General features: G+C 36.0%; 1 protein-coding gene across 3 annotated transcripts in view; it reads right to left on the reverse strand.

Moving 5' to 3' along the window:
• lrba (LPS-responsive vesicle trafficking, beach and anchor containing) overlaps positions 1-23,574 on the reverse strand; it is a 297,666-nt gene that overhangs the window by 182,562 nt on the left and 91,530 nt on the right. For all 3 annotated transcript variants that reach the window (XM_066718460.1, XM_066718457.1, XM_066718458.1), the window contains exons 30-33: positions 19,703-19,860; positions 14,778-14,856; positions 14,133-14,266; positions 12,595-12,656 (exon numbers count right to left, since the gene is read on the reverse strand). In XM_066718460.1, coding sequence (XP_066574557.1) covers positions 12,595-12,656; positions 14,133-14,266; positions 14,778-14,856; positions 19,703-19,860 — 433 coding nt within the window. The remainder of the gene's footprint in view (positions 1-12,594; positions 12,657-14,132; positions 14,267-14,777; positions 14,857-19,702; positions 19,861-23,574) is intronic.

Below are 23,574 nucleotides of genomic sequence, written 5' to 3' on the forward strand. Positions count from 1 at the left end.
TGGTGGCATTCAAGGCTTGAAGAGTCAAGTTATGTTCAAGGCATTTGAGTTTCACAGTTGGCGATAAAAAGTTGCTATGCTCTACGAAGCTACAGTGAGGGAAAAAAGTATTTGATCCCCTGCTGATTTTGTACGTTGGCCCACTGACAAAGAAATGATCAGTCTATAATGTTAATGGTAGGTGTATTTTAACAGTGAGAGACAGAATAACAACAAAAAAATCCAGAAAAACGCATTTCAAAAAAGTTATACATTGATTTGCATGTTAATGAGGGAAATAAGTATTTGATCCCCTATCAATCAGCAAGATTTCTGGCTCCCAGGTGTCTTTTATACAGGTAACGAGCTGAGATTAGGAGCACTCTCTTAAAGGGAGTGCTCCTAATCTCAGCTCGTTACCTGTATAAAAGACACCTGTCCACAGAAGCAATCAATCAATCCGATTCCAAACTCTCCACCATGGCCAAGACCAAAGAGCTGTCCAAGGATGTCAGGGACAAGATTGTAGACCTACACAAGGCTGGAATGGGCTACAAGACCATCGCCAAGCAGCTTGGTGAGAAGGTGACAACACTTGGTGCGATTATTCGCAAATGGAAGAAACACAAAATAACTGTCAGTCTCCCTCAATCTGGGGCTCCATGCAAGATCTCACCTCGTGGAGTTTCAATGATCATGAGATCGGTGAGGAATCAGCCCAGAACTACACGGGAAGATCTTGTTAATGATCTCAAGGCAGCTGGGACCATAGTCACCAAGAAAACAATTGGTAACACACTACGCCGTGAAGGAATGAAATCCTGCAGCACCCGCAAGGTCCCCCTGCTTAAGAAAGCACATGTACAGGCCCGTCTGAAGTTTGCCAATGAACATCTAAATGATTCAGAGGAGAACTGGGTGAAAGTGTTGTCGTCAGATGAGACCAAAATCGAGCTCTTGGGTATCAACTCAACTCGCCGTGTTTGGAGGAGGAGGAATGACCCCAAGAACACCATCCCCACCGTCAAACATGGAGGTGGAAACATTATGCTTTGGGGGTGACAGGACAACTGCACCGCATCAAAGGGACGATGGACGGGGCCATGTACCCTCAAATCTTGGGTGAGAACCTCCTTCCCTCAGCCAGGGCATTGAAAATGGGTCGTGGATGGGAATTCCAGCATGACAATGACCCAAAACACACAGCCAAGGCAACAAAGGAGTGGCTCAAGAAGAAGCACATTAATGTCCTGGAGTGGCCTAGCCAGTCTCCAGACCTTAATCCCAGAGAAAATCTGTGGAGGGAGCTGAAGGTTCGAGTTGCCAAACGTCAGCCTCGAAACCTTAATGACTTGGAGAGGATCTGCAAAGAGGAGTGGGACAAAATCCCTCCTGAGATGTGTGCAAACCTGGTGGCCAACTACAAGAAACGTCTGACCTCTGTGATTGCCAACAAGGGTTTTGCCACCAAGTACTAAGTCGAAGGGATCAAATACTTATTTCCCTCATTAACATGCAAATCAATTTATAACTTTTTTGAAATGCGTTTTTCTGGATTTTTTTGTTGTTATTCTGTCTCTCACTGTTAAAATACACCTACCATTAAAATTATAGACTGATCATTTCTTTGTCAGTGGGCAAACATACAAAATCAGCAGGGGATCAAATACTTTTTTCCCTCACTTTACATGCTCACGAAAGATGACTGTCATTAAACCCTTTCTGCAATTTTTGTACATGGGAGTTGTGTAAATGTGTCCTATTAGTCCACGGTCAGACTGTTTGGCAACTCCAGCCCCCAAGACAAATGGCAGCTGCTGCCCTGAAAGGCATGATGTCAAATCCACAGGGAATCTACACAGTTTGGCAAGGAGGGAGGGTCTGTTCACAGAAGATAGCTCCAGGGGAAAGCCTGTTCACTACCGTGAAGGCCACAGAAAAGGAGATAATTATTTTCATGTTAGATTTAAAGTTAACAATTGCACTAAACCAACCAGGAATAATCTCTTAGGTTATGGTGAGAAAAACAGTGCTTTTTCTGTTGGAAAACAAAAGATCAATACTAGAAAACAATTTGAACTACTTTTAACCTTTTACATTTGCTTGTTATTTATTTTAAGTTGAAATGGAATAAATAGAAAGAATATATATATATATATATATATATATATATATATATATATATATATATATATATATATTAGTGGTGGTGCAGTACTGGTACTAACGGCGCACCACGATACCTATATGTTGAAGTTCTTATATTGTGGACTTCCAGTACCAGTACCACACAGTACTACTGGAAGGCGATCCTGAAATGATTCACTGTGCGTGCAGTTTTACAAATTGAAGCCAACAACCAAAATGTTCCTCAACTTGTAAGAAAGTAATCACAGCGGTTTTAATTGTTTGTAAATACAGTAGCTTTCAAATAAAGTGAAAAGTATGAAGACTAGACCCCCCCATTTAATTTGTGAATTTACTGACTATTATTTTGCATCTGAAATTATGAGTTAGCTCACTTAATTGCAAATTGTGCAATTTGCTTTCTCAACTGATGTGTTATCAGCATAAGAAAGTTATTTATTGTGCAATCTACAAGAAGATAGACTTACACACTATTTCTTGAAAATTAAAATTAAACAAAACAATAAAACATGTTAAGATTTGTTGTTTTAAAGGAATATGGTGAGAAATATCATTTCTAAATTACCAGGAACTCAATTTGTTTGATTACTGTTTAAGGTTTATTTTCAGGTGTACTTAAATTTAACATTCTGTGTTTGTGTTACCAAAGCACAAGTCTGTGTGTGAAAAACACAGTATTGTGTTAAAAATACATATTATTGTGTTGTAATTTGGTAAATTTGAACAAGTTATGATGAACAAACACAGAATGTGTTAAATTTAACATTAGTTCTAAGAGTGTGGTATTGTGGTAATATCGAATATCGTGATACTAAACTTTGTATTTGTATTCTTTACCTATTCTTTACATTTCAATGTTAAAACATAATGGAACATAACCTGCCTCTAATGTTCCAAACACTATATGCCTAATACCAAAAAAATTAAGCAAAAACAAAAACTAAAAATGTGTTAGCTGATATGCATGTTAGAACTGAATTAATAGTTTTGACTTAACTATAGAGTTTTGGCAGGAGTTATTTTAACAGATTCCACCACAGAATAATTGACAGTGGCCTACACATGCATTTATAAAATAACAAAAGATGATTTAAAAGAACTAAATTCAAATATGTACAATTTTAATACTAAAAACAATGCACAGAGTAACAACATGTTTTGCAAATAATGGCATGTTTTTTTAAAACACAAGGATCAAACCACAGTTATCTTTCAAGTCAAAAATCGTTCCCAAACAGAACTCTGGGACATTGTGTATGCAATGGGAACTGGTGAGGGGAAAAGCTCATAATAAAGCTGACCATAGGCCTGTCCTGCCCAGAGCCATGGGGGAGCCATGGTAGCAGCCCCACCGACACCAATGTACCTTGCCCCATGTTTCCCAAATTTCTTAAAGAGCTCAAGACTACATGGGACAAGCCAGTACATGCTGATGAGCTGTTCTCCCGTGTGCAAGTTGCAGAGGCAGCCAGCCTGGCAGGCTTTCCATTGGTTGATTCATCCATCACTGCTACAGTGTCCCTTCCACTGGTGCCAGCTGCGCCACAGGAAATGGCATGCACCAATAGGCAGTGCAAAGCTACAGAGGGGCTCCTACAAAAGGCCTAATTGACCGGGGTCCAGGCTGACAGGTTAACTTTATTAACACCAGCAACCTGGTGGCACTGTACTCTATACACCTGGCTGAGGGTCTGCTCGATAACCATGACATGTCTCAAGCCAGAAAGGACCTTAGTGCTGCAGCAGACTTTGTCATAGGGCTCTCTAATGGGTTCCTGTGCCTGAATTTGTTAATTTCAATTTGAGCTCTAGCCCTATGATGGTCCGTGCTCTTGAGCGTGTCTTCAGTGTTCCAGTTTAGTCTCTTATGGGCGTTATTCTACTCCTGAAGTTGCGGATCCCAGATGGATCCCTGGTGCAGCCCACCAATTTAAACCTATGTGGTTTAATTTGAGCTCGGCCCCTGCTCCTGGTCATGCGTCATAATTCAGTTGAATTCCAGGCCCTTTTCCAGCTTCTGATATCATTGATATCTAGTTGTGCTTGGGCCAAGGCCTCCTACTCCCAGTCATAGGTTTTATTTCAGTTGAGTCATAAGGCCCCTTCAGGTTCCCTGCTCCTGATTTATTGATCTCCAGATGAGCCCTGCTCCTGGTTGTATACTTCCATTTCAGTCACCAGTTGAGGTCACCAATCACCAATCCTGTGGTAGCCCCTGATCTTTGTTATGTGTTTTATTCAGTTGAGTCTCAGGGTCCCCTTTGGGTTCCATGCTCCTAATGATATTTGTCTCCAGTTGAGCTTGAGCGTTGAAGGGCCCTTGTTCCTGGTCAAATACTTTTGTTTCAGTCAAGTCTCAGGACCCCTTCAAGTTCCATGCTCCTGAAGTTACCAGCTGAACATGGTCCCTGTGATGGGCCTTGCTCCTGGTCTTACTTTTACAATAATGTTTTTCAGTAAAGTCACAGGCTCCTCTCAGGTAGAGGTCAGCATATAAAGGTCTTTGGTCCCGGTATTATGTGCATTCTGTTGAGTCGCAGGGCCCCTTGGAGGCTCTCTGCTCTTGAATGCTTTCTGTCCCTGCAATGCCCTTGTATGTGTATAGGCTATGAACCTCAGAAGTGGCTTCACTGGGCTCTGTCTGTAGTCTTCCCTCACGACAGCTTGAGTACTCTGTATCCCATAGTCCCTTTTGGAAGTTATTTTTAAATTCAAAGAAATGAAAGGTAGCATCGCTTCCGAAGTTACGAGGTCGCATGTGAGCCATTGGGCTACAGCAAAAGATGAAAAGTGTCTGTGTAATATACAGATAAAGCAGACAAGAAGGAGGACTTGTCTGAGTGACAGCACACAGAGGTCTATTGGCAGCTTTGTTATGATATTTTTCACCAATTCCCATTGTGTGCAAATTCCTGTTCTGACTTCCATTAGTTCTTAAAAAGACTCAGAGATGCTTACAGCACCAAGAGAGCAGCTGAAATACAGATTTAAAAAGACGCAAGCCCACCCAGCATTAATGGAAAAAAAAAAAAACTATCAATAATTATAAATCAACACTTTGGCCAACACTTTAGCCCTAAAAAAGTTCTTATTGGACTATTTTACATAGCAACAATTTGTCTTAACCAATAGCAGATAGGTTTATTGTTAATATTAACCAATACAAAAAATGTTGTGTTGTTAAAAAAAAAAGTCTCCTAGAGATGGGTGTGCTTGAATGTGTGCAGTAAATGAGTGCGGTTTTAAGGGATTCAAACGCGGACATTTTTAAGATTTTTCAAACTTCTAAGACCGAAATAACGTAATTAAGCAAATTGTTTAGTGTTGTAGACCGTGATGACAGCGATCTGGAATGCAGAAGATAAAGAGTAGGATGTAGATGTTTATTTCAGCTGGTCAACATACATGTCAGAATCCCCTTTTCAACCCACATTAAAGATTAAGGAATACACAAAAGTAGTAGTCCTAGATGTATTCAACACAGCAAACCCGACCATCCAATTTCTCAGCAAACAAGAATGAACACGTGTTTACAATCAATATGGTATAAGAACAATGCAGCAAATGTATTAAGGTTGTATTGGTAAATATATTGAGGAATTTAGAGAACGTTTTTGTTGTTGTTTTGTTGTATTGCCATGTAGTTTTGCTGAGCTTCTAAATAGGTGTATTCCATTCAAAACTGTTGATATCTCTTAAATAGTTATTTTTAAACATCTCTTCTTTTTTTGTATTTTAAAGTGAAACTTGGGACAGAATTTTATGGTCAGATGAAATAAAAATGCAACTTTACAGACAATGTTATGTTTGGCACCTAAAAGGTGAAGTTCATGTTGAGAAGAACATCATCCTCTCCGTGAAATATAGTAGCAGATCTGTTTTGCTTTAGGGTTGTTTTACATGTTCTGCTGCTGGTGCCCTTTTTAGAATGGAGGGAAAATGCATTCAAGCAATTCGGTCTTCTGGGCCAAAAACCTGTTTCCACTGCTAAGAAGCTCAAAGTCAAAGGATACACAAAATACTGATCGCAGGGATGCTAATAAATGTGATCAAATGTGATCAAAGTATTGTTATTATTTGTAAATATCTAATGTTTCTCTGTGCAGTGTTGTGGAGGCCACTGCACATCTTAATTTTTCAGTGCATACTATATTGAACATTTTTAAATCTCAAAATAGAAATACATGAAATGAACGATTTAAAAAAATAATGAGTGAAACATCTAGTGGAGATTAATTTAGTGTAAAATATTTACTCTTGTTTGTGGAAAAGACATTTGTAAGAAATTATGCCAAATTACTTAATTTGCTTGCCATACCACAATGACATGATAGCAGAATTATAATTGCTGATGTGATTGGCATACCTTTTAACTGGGCACTACTTGCACAAGCTGAGATGTTATCTAGTAAAAAAAAAACAAGCATTTCAAAGAAATGTTCTCCTGTGTATTGAAATGATAATTACTACACATAAATACATTTTTAAAGGGAAACAAACATTTATAAATAAGGTAAATATATAAATTGATTTGATTTAATTAACCATTGCCTGTGGCACTTCAGTATCATTATATATGTTTAGTATGCTCTTCATATTTATTTATACTATTTTGAAAAAACTTCATGTTGAGCACTATCAAAAGACAAGCCCATTTTGAAAATAAATGTTTATATTCGAGTCTAACCAAAAACATGTTGACTGATATACAAATCTGTTTTTTATTATCTGTATTTTCTATAAAATTCTATATCTTTTCATGAAACATTATATTTCAACAAATTGGTATTTGTTCTGTATTGGTATGTAATTCCTATTTATAATTCTTGTTTATAGGATTAGTTATGGACACTGGTAAACTGGTAAACTACTACAAAATAGAAACAAAAATGCATTACTAGGCCAATTAGCTGAAGCAGTTTTAAAAACTGTATTTGTTATTAATTGTGTCTGGCAGATTCTAAACTTTTTGGGTTTTCAAAACTATTAAAACTGTTTATGAATAATAGCAATTTTCACTCTTCCTTTATGTCTTCAGCTAAGCGGCCAAACTGTAAAACAGTTGGGTACCAAATTAAAACACACTTTATTTTAGGAGGTCCCTGTACTCCTTGGCCCACTTCCTGTCAGGAAGAGTTTCATTTCACTGCATAGCTCCCATCGGTAGGGAGCTTGCAGAATTAAGTGCCAGTTGATATTACTTTGTTTTTGATTTGCCACACTGGAGAATATTGTTCAAAGAAATTGCTGTGAAATCAGCATGATGTTATCCTTTAGACTAGACAACTGAGACGCAGGGTAGCTCTGCTTGTGCCCCTTTACTTCCAAAAAAGCCCCAAAACACTTACATAGCACTGATCTTGAACCTTGTACATGTGTTTTTTTAAACTGCAGGATGTCATTCTTGCTGTGTAAAGGAGATTAAACTATTCGACCCGAGTTTCACCACATTCCTCACTCCAAAAGGTTACTGAGCTTCTTTCACGAGTTTTGCATGCAGCTCTTGGCATGCTCAAACCACAGTAAATGTTTTCAATAGCAGATTACACATACCTGGTTGACATTATTATTATCAAAATAATAGAAAACTAAGAGAGGTCTGTTATTTCTTTAAGTATCTAACACACGTCTACCCCAATATAACACAATCCAATATAATGTGAATATAACCCGTTAAAGCAAAAATAGTTCTGAATGTCGAAAAACAAAGCTGAGTGCATTTACTGCATTTTTTTTTTACTTTCACTGCAATCTGCATTGCATAAAAACATTCTTGTCTGCAAGTCTTGAAGTTATAACATTCACAGTTTAAATCCATTGATTCGTTTTTAGCTTCATTTTAACCTTTTCTAGAAGTAAAAACTCCCTTCTCCAAAACATTTTCAATATATTTAATAGTTAACAGTTCATATTACTTAATCTACGTATAATAGTGTTGACTAAGTAACAAAGTGGACCATGCTCCTATTTGCCAAAACATAACGCGGTTTCAACTTTAAAACCATTAACAAATATTTACAGTAACACCATATGCATTTTAAGTACAGACAACAAAGAAAATATGACTTTCCTACACGAATGTAGTCTTAAACCCGGATGTGTGCTATAGATTATCATCATGCTGGAATTTCAATTTGTTACCACTACCACATCCAAACCACACATTGAAGTCTACGACCAAATGGTTAAAAAAAAGATATGTTCGTGATTGACAACAGAATGTCCAGACGTCAATTCAGTAGACCACGTGAGAAATAAAATTTAAAAAGCAGTCCACAAGCATTAACCACACGATACAGAGGAGCTGGAGAGATCAAATACCCCTCCTGAGAAGTTGATGAACCTATTAAAAGACTACAGGAAGAGCCTCCTCCATCTTATCAAAGACAAAAGATGAAGATTAATAAAATCACAATATTTGACAAACTACTGACACATAAAATGGTGATAGTAATGCAAGTGTACTCATTTGTATTTTCTCACTTAAACACACTTCATCATTGGTACAAGTCCATTTGGAGGTTACTGTATCTTAGGGAAAACAATAATGAAAGCATTAATAGTCTACACCTGTTAGGGACTATAGGCAGGACAATATCATATCAAAATTCAAACAGCTTCTATGATAATGCACAGCCTGATAAAATTAAGCCTAACAGTTTTTTTTTTCCTAAAGTACTTTTTTCATAATCATCATTATAAACAAAATAAGCCAACACCTGTTGTTTCTTTTGATATTACAAATTAAAATTCAACCTATTTCCCACTGGCACAGCTCTTACTAATGTCAATTTTATGAACAACCTAAAAACAAACCACCATTTTGATATAACTGCAGAATTGTGTCCGAATGTTGGGGGGGGCGTGAGTATCCAGTTATTTTAAGCACCTTCCTAAACGCTTAAACAAATATAAGATCCTAAGTGGTGGTTTGAAATCTGACTTTTCTCTCCTTCTTATTGGCAGTGTTAAAGCAGATGTCTTTTTAATTAAGGTAGTCTTTATGTTACTACATTCAACCCTTTTTCTATTCACTAGATGCATTTCTGATAAATGGGAAAAGAATAGATTACCTGGCAGAAGGCTCAGACAATAACATGTGATTTACAGGACACAAATGCAGCTACTATAAGATTTATCTGACAGCACTTTCAGATAGTGGACTGTGGAGTATCCGATGAAATGATTTCTAGTCTGGAAATTCTACTACTGAGTAGTCATACACATTATTTATTTATTAGATGTTTTGGGTTGAAACCTTTTTTAAATGATGTACTTCAGAATGCAAGGCTATAAATTTAGCTTTAAACCTAGAATTGAGGTGGTGTTATTGGAAAAGATGTCAGACTGAATCAGGGCAGGCCAAGAAAGCAGCTTTCATAAAGTGGCCTTGAATGGTAAGATGATGGCTTTCACAAATGATATTCATGTCTAATAACGGAGTTCACTTTGAAGGCAACGTCATTTAGAACTACCTGTAAAGTATGATGCTTAGATATAAAACTTAAAGCTCCCTATTTTTGGAAAGACATTCTCATTGTGAAATGTTCAATATCTAAATTTGGGGGAATACCTATAATTAATAAATAAATATTAAATTAAACAATGTTAGTTTTTAAGGCGAAAATTTATATTCAAACATAAAAGCAGAGTTACACAGTTAAACATTTTAATTAAAAGCATTTTCAAAGCATGCCTTGAACTAACAGAGACAGAGACAATCTCCTTATTGTTTTAAATATGATAACATTTGCTACATAATAAATTAAATAGCAATTTCTTAAGTGTTAAATGTGTAAATGTATATATTACATTATCATTCATAATGTTTCACATAGAAAATATATGATAGCACAGTGCTCAATTTGAGACATGGTTTGTTGTGAGCTGCTTTTGACAGCATAGACCTGTTTTTGAAAAAAACATCTGGCATTGTCTCACCTTTCAAGGCAGCCACGTTTTGCCTAGTTTTTTTAATTGAATAACAAAAATGTATACTTACATGGCAAGTTTTGTAGACCCAGATTAAAATCCTGGACTATAAAATGTCGATTTAGATGGGGAATTCCAAGACTAGTGTTAATTGGGGTATATGAAATCAATTGGACACAATTACAAAGGTAGTTTCATAAATATGGGAGTGAGAAATGATGTGAACATGTCATGTATTTTTAAATTCAGCATGGATTTGATATCTTTTTTTTTTTTTCCTCTTAATGATACAAGACATCTATTCTACATTATAAAAAGACCCTTGTTCTCTGTAAACTTATCTTGGGAGAGTAATACATGTTTTTCCACATGTTAACATTTTCTAAGACACTGAGACAGTATGAGAAGACAAAATTCCTATTACAACTGTATTGAACAAAAAACAGGTTTTACAAATGTTGAAAGACACCTGACAGGAATAAGCAACTTCCATTAATCTCAATACATGATCTCCAGCAAATCCTAAAGAATTCTTATGAAAGCTGCATTTGAATGACAGAGACAATATCAATGAATTCTGTCAAACATTCTTCTTCCATGTTATATAAGCTTATTATAATCTACACTTTAAGCAAGCCTATCACTTTTATTACTCCACTTGATGCAACAATCCATGACAAGGAGATCCAAACTCAAAAGTCTTTAACCTTGAGTCCAGTGCTACTGAGAAGAGATTCTTATATCATAATGTAGAAGTTTAGATACAGGAATCAATACAATAGTGAGCAAGTGGGCTGAAATAAGCTATCCTGCAGTTAATGTTCATGATCAAAATTGATCTTTAATTGTAAGAGGCCACATGTTCTTTTAGAAGGCAAGACTATCAAACTGTGGTTTAGAATTCAATTCTCAATAACAGCCTGAAGTGTCCGTGCTTACATCTTTCATATTTGCAATGATTAAAAACGTTTTTTGACCTGATCCTTTGATCTTTGACACCAGATGCACTCCATCTCAGGAAGGAAATTAATTAAAATTTTGGAGATAGGATCACGTCCCACCCTATCTTACTTGAAAAAAATCAATCATATTCATCCATGTCTCCTCCCTATATCTGCAACATGTCCATTTGATGTCTTATTCTGTATCGCTTACACTTTCTTCCTACCAGAAGTAACTTCACTTCATAATTACATAAATCATAACAGTGCCTTTCTCTTCTGACTCACTCAAAGAATGCACAGGCAAATCATAAAATGTAATTATCACAGCACAACTGTCTGTATATAATTTATCCCTCGATAAATACAGACTCATTTAGGCCCTATCCATTTTTAATTTAAGGTGGAGCACTTCCCCCACAATAAAATTACATTTGCATTGGCTGTAAGAGAATTTTGTTTGATGATTTATTAAAGCAATCAACACTATATTTCCCGTCCTTTTTTCCCTTTTTTCTCAGGAACTTCAGTCTGTTTTTTTGGAGTAGTTTGTGCCTGGGACTGAGCAGCAATTGCCAGATTCTCTGTTTGATTAGATTAGCATTAAACAACACCCTGACAGATATGACAAATAGGTGCATTAGACCATGTCATTTATTCTCCCTTCTGGATGCTAAGGTTCAGTTCTTTCCTGTGCCCCAGCTCCCCAAATATATGCAGCAAATGACACTGAAACTGATGTGTAATCTCTCTATATTACCTTTGGAGAATAAGTGTAGTGAATAATGTGAAATAAATGGGGGAGAAAAAACAGGAGAAAGCATGGTTTTCATTAAAAATAAAACTGATAAAATACTCTGGCAAAAGGAGGTGAAGTGTAATTAATCAATTCTGTATCTTTTTAAAATTTTAGCATCTTCCTTATTTGTATTTTAGTTCCTCATATATTGTCTATGTAAGCACAACAACATCTACAAAAAGGTTTTTATTTTTCGCACATGCATGGAAGCATATTGTGCACCACTGCAACCCTAATTCATTTCAGTACTCCAATGTAACACCCATTAGATGTGATCTCCTAAAGCCATAGTTCTTATAGCAGGTTATTGACAACATGTAGCATTGATTTTTCACACCTGCTATGATTCTTTCATTTGTATTCATGAACTGTCCATCAGCATTACCTAAATAAATTTGGCAACATCGCCACAAAAAACGAACAAATCGATGCAAAAAAACATTAATTTTGCATTATCCTTATTCGTCAGGCAAGTAAACCATAAGGGCCGCAAATGAAGGTCAAAGGTTTTTAAATGGGTCAGAAACCCTTGACCTCTGCACCAATATCCCTCTCATTAAAAATGCCTTATTTTACATTTTTTTAACTAATAAGTGGGGTTGTATTGACAGCCAAGGTCTGGGCTGAAAGTGTCCACAAAAGATAAGCAGGGTAATTCTTCTCTATTTATTGGAAATAACGTGAGAGCAATAAGTCACATACCTTACTGCTGGTGTGTAAGTAATGGTATTAATCAGTGAACACAATGAAGATACTCCTATACGGTTTATAAAAGGCTGTAAAAATGAGACTTGCCTGAGAACACAGAAGCATCACGAGCTCCACCACCGAACTGCTCGATTTCATGCAAACCAAACCTGAAACAAAAGGCCACCCCGTTAATTATTCAATCCCAACTGATTGAATATCACCATACAAGATTAATAAACTTATTAATATAAAAAAATATTCAGATTGAATTGAGCCACTGCAGGAATCTGCATTTGCTTATTGTATAACAAAGGGTAGGGTTTCAATTTGAAATCTCCCATTGCTGAGTAAGTTCCAAATAGTCATAGCACTTGAGACTTATTTAATTTATATTTTATCTTTTTTTAAATCATCTTCACAGTTGTTAATGATAGTTATATTGTACTTGACATTTCATTTAGGTCCAATTTGATGAAGTATGCTAATTATTACCTTTAAACACAAAGTATAAGTATATAATAATATTACATTTTATATGTTGGTCTATAAACTTCTATTTAGCTAAGTAACCTTAATAACATATTCCTAATGTTAATGTAAATTGAGTGGCTTTTTCAAACAGTGTTGAAAAAGCATATAAATAAATGTGACACAAAAGGGAAAACCATTTTGTATCTAAACCATATTTCTCAAGAGTAAAATTCTAAATTGATGTGTTGCAAGTGCAAGACTTAACATTTAACTTAAAACATACACTAATGTAAATTAAAGCGGTATTAGCAACAACAACAACAATCAGCTTCATGGTTTTTATTTCACTTTATCTGTAATGTTCTGTGTCAATATCCAATTGCATTCTTATCAGCATTTCACATGAAATTCATACACACACAAACAAGATGAAATACCAGATTAATTCTGCAGCATCTGTGGACACAGAAGTATTGATGACTTTAATGAACCAACAAAGTTGTACTGTAAACTAATACATATTTGTGCCTTGTATTACAGCTATAAATGTGCAGAGCATATGTCTTATTGATCCATAATATCTGCATGTTGCCATTTCAGAGCAAGGGGTTATTATATATGCAGAGAGGGGAAATGGCTCCATGACCTTTGCTTTCTCAGTTACTCTCTCTCTTCAGGCCCCCAGCTATCAATCAAGTTTCCATTTTGTTTGGTGGCAGCAGACATCCAAAACACTCTTATTAGTAGCATGACCCCTAACCCCTTTCTCTATAAAACCTTTGCAGAACTGTAATCAGTTAGTTAAAAGATACTTTAGATGGTTTACAGCTTAAATGTGATTACCACAGTGCTTCAAAATATTAAGAGGCTATGCTCAAATAACTCCTTCATTCATTAAGGACAGTCTTTGAGACATGACTCTAAAACAACTCAGTGAAGTTCAGTGATTATATGCTTAACCTAAGCATATTTCCAGAGATGAGCTCAGATTGGTCATACTGCAGTGCTATGCCTTTATTTATCTTCATGTAACTTGTGGTAGTAGAGGAAATCGTTAGAGTATCCAAATAACTTCACCTGGATATACAACAAACTAATTAGTTTTAAATCAATTTAGGATAATAATATTCCTGTCAACTCGGTGAGTGTATGAAACAAAATGGATGACTTACTTGTACCCTCTATGAGCAGCTCTTGTCCATGGCTGCCCAGAAGGGTACGAGACAGGAAAGGAGCGAAGTCAACAAAGATCTCTCTCAACAGAGGGGCAGCCTTTTCCAGGGCATGTTCAAGCCTTTCAGAAATGCTGGAACAAAAAAACAACAAAGAAAACATTTTTTTTTTTTTTTAATGTTTGTTTCCTTTTTTAAAAACCACTGAGCAATTTTAAAACAAATTCAAGCCTGAAACATTTAGGTCACTAGAAATGGCATAAATGAAAAACAAGGATAGGAGCTTTTGTAAGAGCTCACTGCAAAATTCAGTCTTTGTACATGAAAATAAATACATGGGCTTCTCTCAAACTGTCTCCAAAATACAGACCAATAAAGATATGCAGTGCCCCCAATTAAATCTAATATAGATAATACATATACTACACACAATGCCTAAGTGACATGTGTTATCTCAAATGTATTGTAATTTTAACATATAAATATTGAAATACATTGGCCATGTGATATTAATTTGACCAAAGCAAATGTAATTAAATTACTAAAAATATTAATTGAGCCCTTAGAGAGTAAATCCAGGTGCTCTAGAAATTATAACCCAAACAGAAAGATGGTGATATCGACAAAACGGTCATCCAAGATTACCTCATATTTGAAGCTGAATCCTGAATGATGGGGGACACTGTGGGGACAGATGGTAAGTTTGCACTTGCAGATCCACTTCCTATATGAAATTAAAGAAGACATTTTCTTCAGTTAATAATCTACAATTCAAAATATGTATACTGACCTAGGACATACAGTACAGCAATATTAATATGATATGCAGTTTATTACATAAATTAATAGTATATTGTAAAATCACTGCACATTAAGAAACTATCCATGTAGTTGAAAACCATTGAAAACACAGAACTCAATCAGATTTCAAGTTCAAATGTACATATTCATATGAGCTATATCTGACTACAGTATTTTCTTCTATGCATGATGTGTCAATGATCAAAGATAACTGGACACCATGGATGACGAGGACATTTTGTTAATACATACTAAGTTTCACAATGTCAAAATGATTGATTGTCTATAACTTTCTTTGCATCCTTTAAGGAAGACTGCAAAGAGGGGAGTAAAGCCTATATAAGATTTCAACAGCAGACTCACGAAGAATGAAGAACTGAAGCAGTTTATTCATCTTATTTTCATATTTTTCTGAATACATTCAATTTCCTGATTTGCAACAAGACACTTTTCATCCCTGAAAGAGTTAGAATCGCCATCAAAAATCTGCTTATATCTATTTTTTGTATTAATGTTTGTGAATGCACGTGTTAAAAAATATTTAAAATATACCCGTCAAACATATTATAAAATATGTACATTCATAATATAATATTTGAGGAGAATGCAGGTTTATATGATCTGATTCCTACTGAGCTATTGAAAAACATTTTTCCTTCTACCAAAAATGTATTTTGTATTAGAAAACATAAAACATACCTTTATAAACTTAGAAACATTGTGAAAATACATTTCAGTATCTGAGGGGTAAAAATAAATAAATAACAAAATAATCTAGCATGTATATAGTGCCTTTCACTTTCATACCATACTGAAGCACAAATGTGTGTGGCTTTTGGAACCTATCCTGGGTGTAAATGAAGTAGCCACTTCAAACATGTAGAAGTAAATTAACTTATCTCTGTTCATCTCTCCCCTGATAAACTGTCTCCTTCAGAGTGACGGTTTTACAGACATTTACAAGGACTTGAAAGGAAATGCAAATAGATTATCTGTCCAGTATTTACCCACTGTCAGCCATTGTTTACAGAGATACACGAGGGTCCAATATCTGAGTGGCTCAGGATAATAAAGGTCAAAACTTCTGCTGTGGTTTTAGGAAATACATACATTTTCAGTGCTTAAAACAGCTCAGAAATCTTTCTTCAACAAATCAATAACCGTCCACATTTTTAAGTCTCTATTTTTGGTCATCTTTACATCACTTAGCTATAATGTAATATCAAAATACAGTAACTTGAAAGTTTAAACTGGAGTGCACCGTTTCCTTCCGAATTGAATTTAAACAAAGCAAAATTGCTTAAACATTTACTGTACCACAAACTCAACTCCTACATGGTAACCTCCCAGACTTAAATAGTGTGAAAGGCTGGTGTAGGATTGGTATATATCCTTGGTATATAGTTGTGTTTTTTTTATGAAAGAGTGACTGAGCCTTAAAGGGCTGAGTACATTAATCATACACACTGAATCTCTTTAAACATTTTGTCTTAACCCATACAGACATAACCTGAGCTCCCCTTCAAGTCAGCAGAGTAACTATGTGTTTTTTTTTTTTTGTTTTAATGTGTTTACTTATAGCTTGAGATACATGGTTACAAGTTTTCCACTCAAAATTTAATTTACCATTAGGGTTTATTGTAAAGGTTGGGTTTGCAGTGAAGTCTGAAAAGATACAGGAAGCCTGAGTTAAAAAATGGATGATCAAATGGGACTCTACTCCACTTACCCTGAAAAACATTTAAAAAAAATAATAATAAAAAAATAATAATTATATAATATATATCCTTAACTTTGTGGCAGTAAGTTCTACCGTTTAATTTTTGTCAAGAACTTAATATGACTTTCTGGGTCATATTGATTAAATCAGAAACTGGGTAAAGATTTCTGCTGCTTGGTCATATAGTCAGGCTCTGTACGAAGTAGCAGAAATCCTTTAACTTTCTCCCCTTTCTCCACCTACAAAGTGGATCAAATTGCATCTAGAAATCACATAAACACTACTCAAAGTGTCATGACAAAGGAATTAAATTACCAGGAGACAATGTTTAGAGCAGGCTTGTCCAAACTACGGCATATGGGTAAAACACGGCCCGCAAGCAGTCTTCATCAGGACCAATTACAGAGCAATTACTTGTTATAATTAAAAATGGCAAATCCTAAAATCAATCACTGAGTGGATGCAAGTGACAAGGTGACAAGGACAATGAAAATTAATAATACAAAATATAAAAAAATCTGTTTCCCTTTCAAACTCTTTCAGCAACTTCCTACTTCCTACTTCCTCTGCACTCCCCCCTCCCCATGCACCATGCATAATCCAAAATTGCGCTTTTTTTTTTTTTTTTCATTTAATCAAGTTAGTTTGTTAATGGCGGCCGTAAAAAAGACGACCAATGGCTCTGTGAATATTTTTGAACAGAACAAAGCTAAATGTGTTTGCTTAATTTGCCAAGAAGCACTGGCAGGATGAAAGAATTCAATCTCAAAAAACACTACAAAACGAAACACAAAGCGTTGTATAAGAAATACAGTGGAACAGAAAGCATGCAAAAGCCAAAAGAGTTGGAGCTGCAGTTGGAGTTAATGAAACTCTGGAGAAATTAACATATGCGAGCTATGAAGTGCCACAAAACCTTTCACCGAAGGGGATTTTATTAACATTGTATGTCCAGAAAAGAAGCAGAAGATTCAGAATATCAGCCTAGCATGCAATACAGAAGCCCGGAGGACAGAGGATTTTGCGAGTAACATATAGGAGCAGTTGTCTCAAAGGCGATGCAGTTTTTTATTTTATTATATTCAATGACGAGAGTAGGGACACCACTCAGCTTCTTATCGCATCCAGACACTTGATGGTGAGTAAAATGTAAATTTGTTAACAATATGTATGTCGGGTCAGGCTATATTATGCAGGGATTTATTTATTTTGGCAGTGTGTACAACCGCCAATTCCGAAAAAGTTGGGACAGTATGGAAAATGTGAATAAAATAAAAAAATGTACTTTGACTTGTATTTAAACAAAAAACGTATGAAGACAAGGTATTTGATGTTTTACCTAATCAACTGCATAGTTCTTTGAAGGTAAACGTTTATTTTGAAATTGATGCATGCAACACATTCCAAAAAAGTTGAGACAGGGGCAATTTAGGACTAATAGCGATGTGTCAAGTTGAAATAAGAAGGTGATGTGAAACAGGTGAGGCAATCGTGTTATCACAGTATATAAGGAGCCTCCAAAAAAGGCCTAGTCCTTCAAGAGCAAGGATGGGTCGAGGCTCGTCAATCTGCCAACAGATGCATCAGCGAATAATCCAACACTTTGAGAACAACATTCCACAAAGACAAATCGGTAGGATTTTGGGCATTTCACCTTCTACAGTGCACAATATAATTAAAAGATTCAAGGAATCCGGTCAAATCTCGGTGCGTAAAGGGCAAGGCCGAAAACCACTTCTGAATGTGCGTGATCTCCGATCCCTCAGACGTCACATTTCAAATAGGTTTTGGACAAAACAGTTGTCGTGTTCTCCGGGCCAAAGAGGAAAAGGACCATCCAAGCCGTTATCGGCGTCAGGTCCAAAAGCCAGCGTCTGTCATGGTATGGGGGTGTGTCAGTGCCCATGGCATGGGTAACTTGCATGAGGGCACCATTAATGCAGAAAGATATGTACACATTATGCTGCCATTCAGATGTCGTCTTTTCCAGGGACGTCCCTGCATTTTCCAGCAGGACAACGCCAAACCACATTCTGCCTGGATTACAAGCGCATGGTACCGTAAGCAGAGTGCTAGCATGGCCTGCCTGCAGTCCTGATCCGTCTCCGATTGAGAATGTCTGGTGCATTATGAAGCGCAAAATAAGGCAACGAAGGCCCCATACAGTTGCGCAGCTGAAGAAATGCATAATGGATGAATGGGGGAAAATTCCGCTTGCTAAACTTAACCAACTGGTGTCTTCAGTGCCCAAACACTTAATAAGTGTTATTAAAAGAAAAGGTGATGTTACACAGTGGTAAACAGTCGACTGTCCCAACTTTTGGAGTGTGTTGCAGTCATCAGATTTTAAATGAGTGTATATTTTCAAAAATAAATTAAATTCACAAAGTAAAACATCAAATAATGTGTTTTCAATATAGTACAGGGTGAATTGAATTTTCAAATTACTTTTTTTTTGTTTGTTTTTTGCATTTTTCCATACTCTCCAAACTTTTTCGGAATTGGGGTTCTACATGGTGTAATATACTATGGTGCGGTGCATCATTTACTGCCTGATTGCCTTACCTGGCCCTCAAGGCAAAAAGTTGGATACCCCTAGTTTAGAGTACAAGCTTCGCATAACATAACTGATAGAATATGTATGTAAATGTAGGTAATACTGTACAATTTCTCCTTAAGACTATTTCAACCTTAGATCTTTAGTCTGATCTAGCAAGGAGGCACTCAAGAAGATCCATGATGGTTTGATTATTTAAATGGAAGTCAAGATGGTCATCACAAATAGCATTGTTGATGATCAACAACAACCAAAAGTTCCCAAATAATAGAGTATGAACTTTGGGAAGCAGGTTTTGTTGGTACACCATCAACTAAAAACTTTCCAGTAGTCAGACTTTGAAGCCAGTTCTACTTATTTTATACTTCTATTAGATGTAAAGCTTCTAGTGAAATCTTCAACGCTAGACTCAAGATTCAACATTAAGTACCTACAAAGTACAAAATGGTTTCATATTGGGTCAAACGCTCGGCCATTGTATACTTTACTCACCAGCAGCAGACTCTGTTGCTGCACTGTGGGAAGCATCATCTGTGGAGACCACACTGACGTTGTTGACAGGTGTCCCACTGGCAGTGGCTGGGGAGGCAGCAGAGGCAGTGGTGGCAGGAGACGCTGTACCTGCCTTTTTTGGTGCAACCACAACACTCCTGGGAAAACAAACCAATACATATATATATATATATATATATATAATAGGTTATTAAATATATTTAAGCAACAAACGAAACACAAAATCTCGTTGCTGTATATTTCACAGCATTTAGAGTCAAGCTTTGGCCTTAATGGCTACTAGAATAATGTCAGCATATTTAAGACAATTCACAGCTTTGTGACATGGTGTGTTAACATATTGGTAGATGCATGGACACTCCTCATTAAATTATATCACTGCAGGAAATACACTGTTGACAAATACAGTGATGAAATCCACAACTAATCGGTAATGTCGTCAAATATAATTTTTTAGCAATAAATGTCAATGTTGATTAGTTAGATCTACGTGGGGTACAGCTATTCAAAAATAAAAAATAAAAACTCATTGAAAGATGGCGGAGGCTTCAGTTACAACAGTGTACGACCCAAGTCTTCTAAAGTATCTGATCTGATGGGATCAAAAGATAAACTAAAAGCGCATTTTTTAATACACATAAGTAAGTAACTAACATATTTGAGACGGCAAAAATAAAACATTCCATGATTTTTTATTATTTTTATGCCGTCACGTATATTAAAGTTGCCATTAACCTTCTGGTTCTAACTTCTCTTCTTCTGAACACTACAGATCCTCAGGAAATGTGAACAACCCTAGTTAACACCATTAAACCGGTGGGCTACTTGTGTATGTGGAGTCTGTTTAGTCGAGCAGCGCCTGCTAGCTAAGCATTCCCTACGTTACTGATGGATCATGCCATGAGATTCAAAGTTGGGGCGAATACTTTATTTTTCCACAATAGAAACGTAGAGCAAAATGCATCCCCAATCAATCTCTATTTCAGCTGGCATGTATAAGATTCTCTGTGATGTTTTACCATTCCCTATGCCTCCTTGTTTGTCTCTATAATGTATTGTACAGATTCATTAAGCACACCGTGCACTGAATTCCAACTTGATAAAGCATACTATGTAGTTTAGCAGTAGAATATCAAAGTAGTAAACAATCTGGCTACAATTCATTGGAGTTCATTCCACTTACACTGGTGTACCATTAGAATAACAGCTTATTACAGTGCAAGTTAATTCTTCACTATGCATGCACTCGCAGAAATTAATCAAGATATATAATAAGGAACTTACAATAATAATTCAATATTGATCATTATGTACTGTTTGCTTCATGTCATTCTGAGATTTCAACATTTAATGATTATTAAATAGATAAATACAATCCAAGTTTAATTGAAGTTGCCTGAACTCTTCCCTCATTGCTTTGACTCGTTTTGATGGTCTGGATGGTAAAAGTTTATAAAGGTTATGAACAAAGCAGTAACAGTAAAATGTCCTTATTTTAAATAAATAAATAAATACATGAATCAAGCAAAAACCAACATGATGAGAGAAATGTCTTAAATGTCACCATTGTAACTGTATAACTATAATGCACTGTATAACACATGAGAAAAGCTAATTCAAAATTATCCTACAAAAATAATTTTCCTTTTAAAGTGAATGAGCTTAGTATAAAAAGTATGGGTTTTACATGAATTGCAAACAATTTGTTTTATTGTTACCTTAATGTGATAGTAATGTGAAAGATTAATTAATTCATTAATGGCAAGGAATTGAGAGCATGGTAGTAAGCGGAGATGAACACATAGACCTACAGTCTAAACATTGCTAGAACTTTAAATAATCTGTCATACATTTTAGCTAGAACTATTTTGCAATATTAGGAAAATACACTTTTTCAGATCCATTAACCGACTAAATAAGTTAGTAGTATTCAATTACATTTTCTGGTGGTAGATTCAGCTAAGGGCAAAAGGAATTTCTTCTAAGCATGGAAACAGATTAACTTTTTATTTTTCAGCATGCAGCACAAACTAGTGATGCACCCATATAAAAAGTATACAGTAAACTGAATGTATCGATATTTAGCTGAATTGTGGCTAACTATTAAGGATCAGTTTTTAAAGTAACGGTATGACATGACAGGAAACAGAGAAGAAAAACATTAAGCAATGTGTCCCATTTGGAATACCAGTGTGCATACCATTATTTCTGCAGTGTCCATCCACCTATAAAGCAGTAATTAGCATTGTAAATCCATGTGTTTTATAAAATTAAATCTGATTGAATTTTAAGCATTTATGAATATGTAATTTAAATTTAAAGGACATATTTAAAACTGCAATCAGGAAAAAACAACCAATGTACCTGAGAAATTAACTAGTCAGTGTGCACTCACATTATTCTTTGAGAGAAAAAACATGTTTTGAGCTACACTTAAACAATACTGAACATTGTGGTCTCCATGACTTGCTTTCTGTATTTAGGTACATAACAGCTCATTCTTTTTTGAGAGCTCAGTTGGAACAAAAACCAGCAGGGTAGGTGTTCCTCCAGGACAAGGATTGAGAACCACTGGTCTATACCATATGTAAAGAATGGAGGTATGAAAACAAAGACTACAGAAGTGGAGTCCTTAATAACCTTGATATTAAGTATGTAATATGGAAAAGGGTGGTTATCTTTCAAGTCAGAAGCACTGCCCAAGGATTGCAAGGTGGTGCGGAAGTCCTGCTCCCGGCAAAAGAGGACGAACCTGCGCTGATATCAAGTTTTATAGAACAGGAAGGGGGGAAGGACCTGTTCTGAGTGACGAGCGCAGGGGCCAAGGGCAGCTTTGATAGAGTGCCGTTTTTAAGGGGTTTCCTAAGGAAGTGCGCCGAAACCCCTCCCCCTTGGGCAGTGCTTCTTTTTTCAGATAATTGGGGTTGCATTCGCAAACTATCGTTACATTCTGTCACATCTGTGGAATTATGCAGCGAGTACATCTGAAATTGAAGAAGTACAGATTGATTATAATCTTTCTTATGAAAGGAAATAGTAATACAAAAACTCAAACATGCACCACACAGGTGGAGGCCAATAAGGCAACTGTGTCCTTGTTAGGGCAATTTCTTTCACCTGTGTAAACTGGGAGCTTCCACAGCACAGGGGTTGAATACTTGTACAAGCAACGCATTTCAGTTTCTTACAAATATTTCACAACATAAAACCAATGGGTAACAGTTTACAATAGGTCTCCTTAATTACAGTTTATTAACCTAGTAGGTACTCATTAACTACATGTTAGTTACTCATAAGAAGAGTGTAATTAAGCATTTGCTAACATTTACTTTAGGTGTAAAAATGATTAATGGTATATGTAAATACACAATGTTTTAAAATACATTTTCAAACTGAACAAAATTTCAGTGTACCATTTGTAATTCAGTAATATGAATCAGTAATTGATCAGGGGTCTGAATACTTTTGCAAGGCACTACATAAAGTTTTCCTCAATGTAATTGCTGCTGTAGATCACATGAAAGCATACAATATTTTACTTAGATTTTAAGAAAGCTTTTGATAAGGTTCCACACCAAAGACTGATCCTCAAATTGGAAGCTGTAGGCATTCATGGTAATGTAAGTAGATGGATTATGAACTGGTTGATGTATAGGAAACAGAGGGTGTTGATTAGAGGAGTCGCTTCTAACTGGAGTGAGGTTGTTAGTGGAGTTCCACAGGGATCAGTACTAGGGCCTGTGCTTTTTCTAATCTATATTCATGATCTGGACTCTGGGATAGTTAGCAAACTTGTCAAATTTACAGATGATACTAAAATAGGTGGCTCAGCAGATACAATCTCGGCAGCA

This window comes from Amia ocellicauda, chromosome 12, assembly GCF_036373705.1.
Source record: "Amia ocellicauda isolate fAmiCal2 chromosome 12, fAmiCal2.hap1, whole genome shotgun sequence".
NCBI classification, from domain to species: domain Eukaryota; kingdom Metazoa; phylum Chordata; class Actinopteri; order Amiiformes; family Amiidae; genus Amia; species Amia ocellicauda.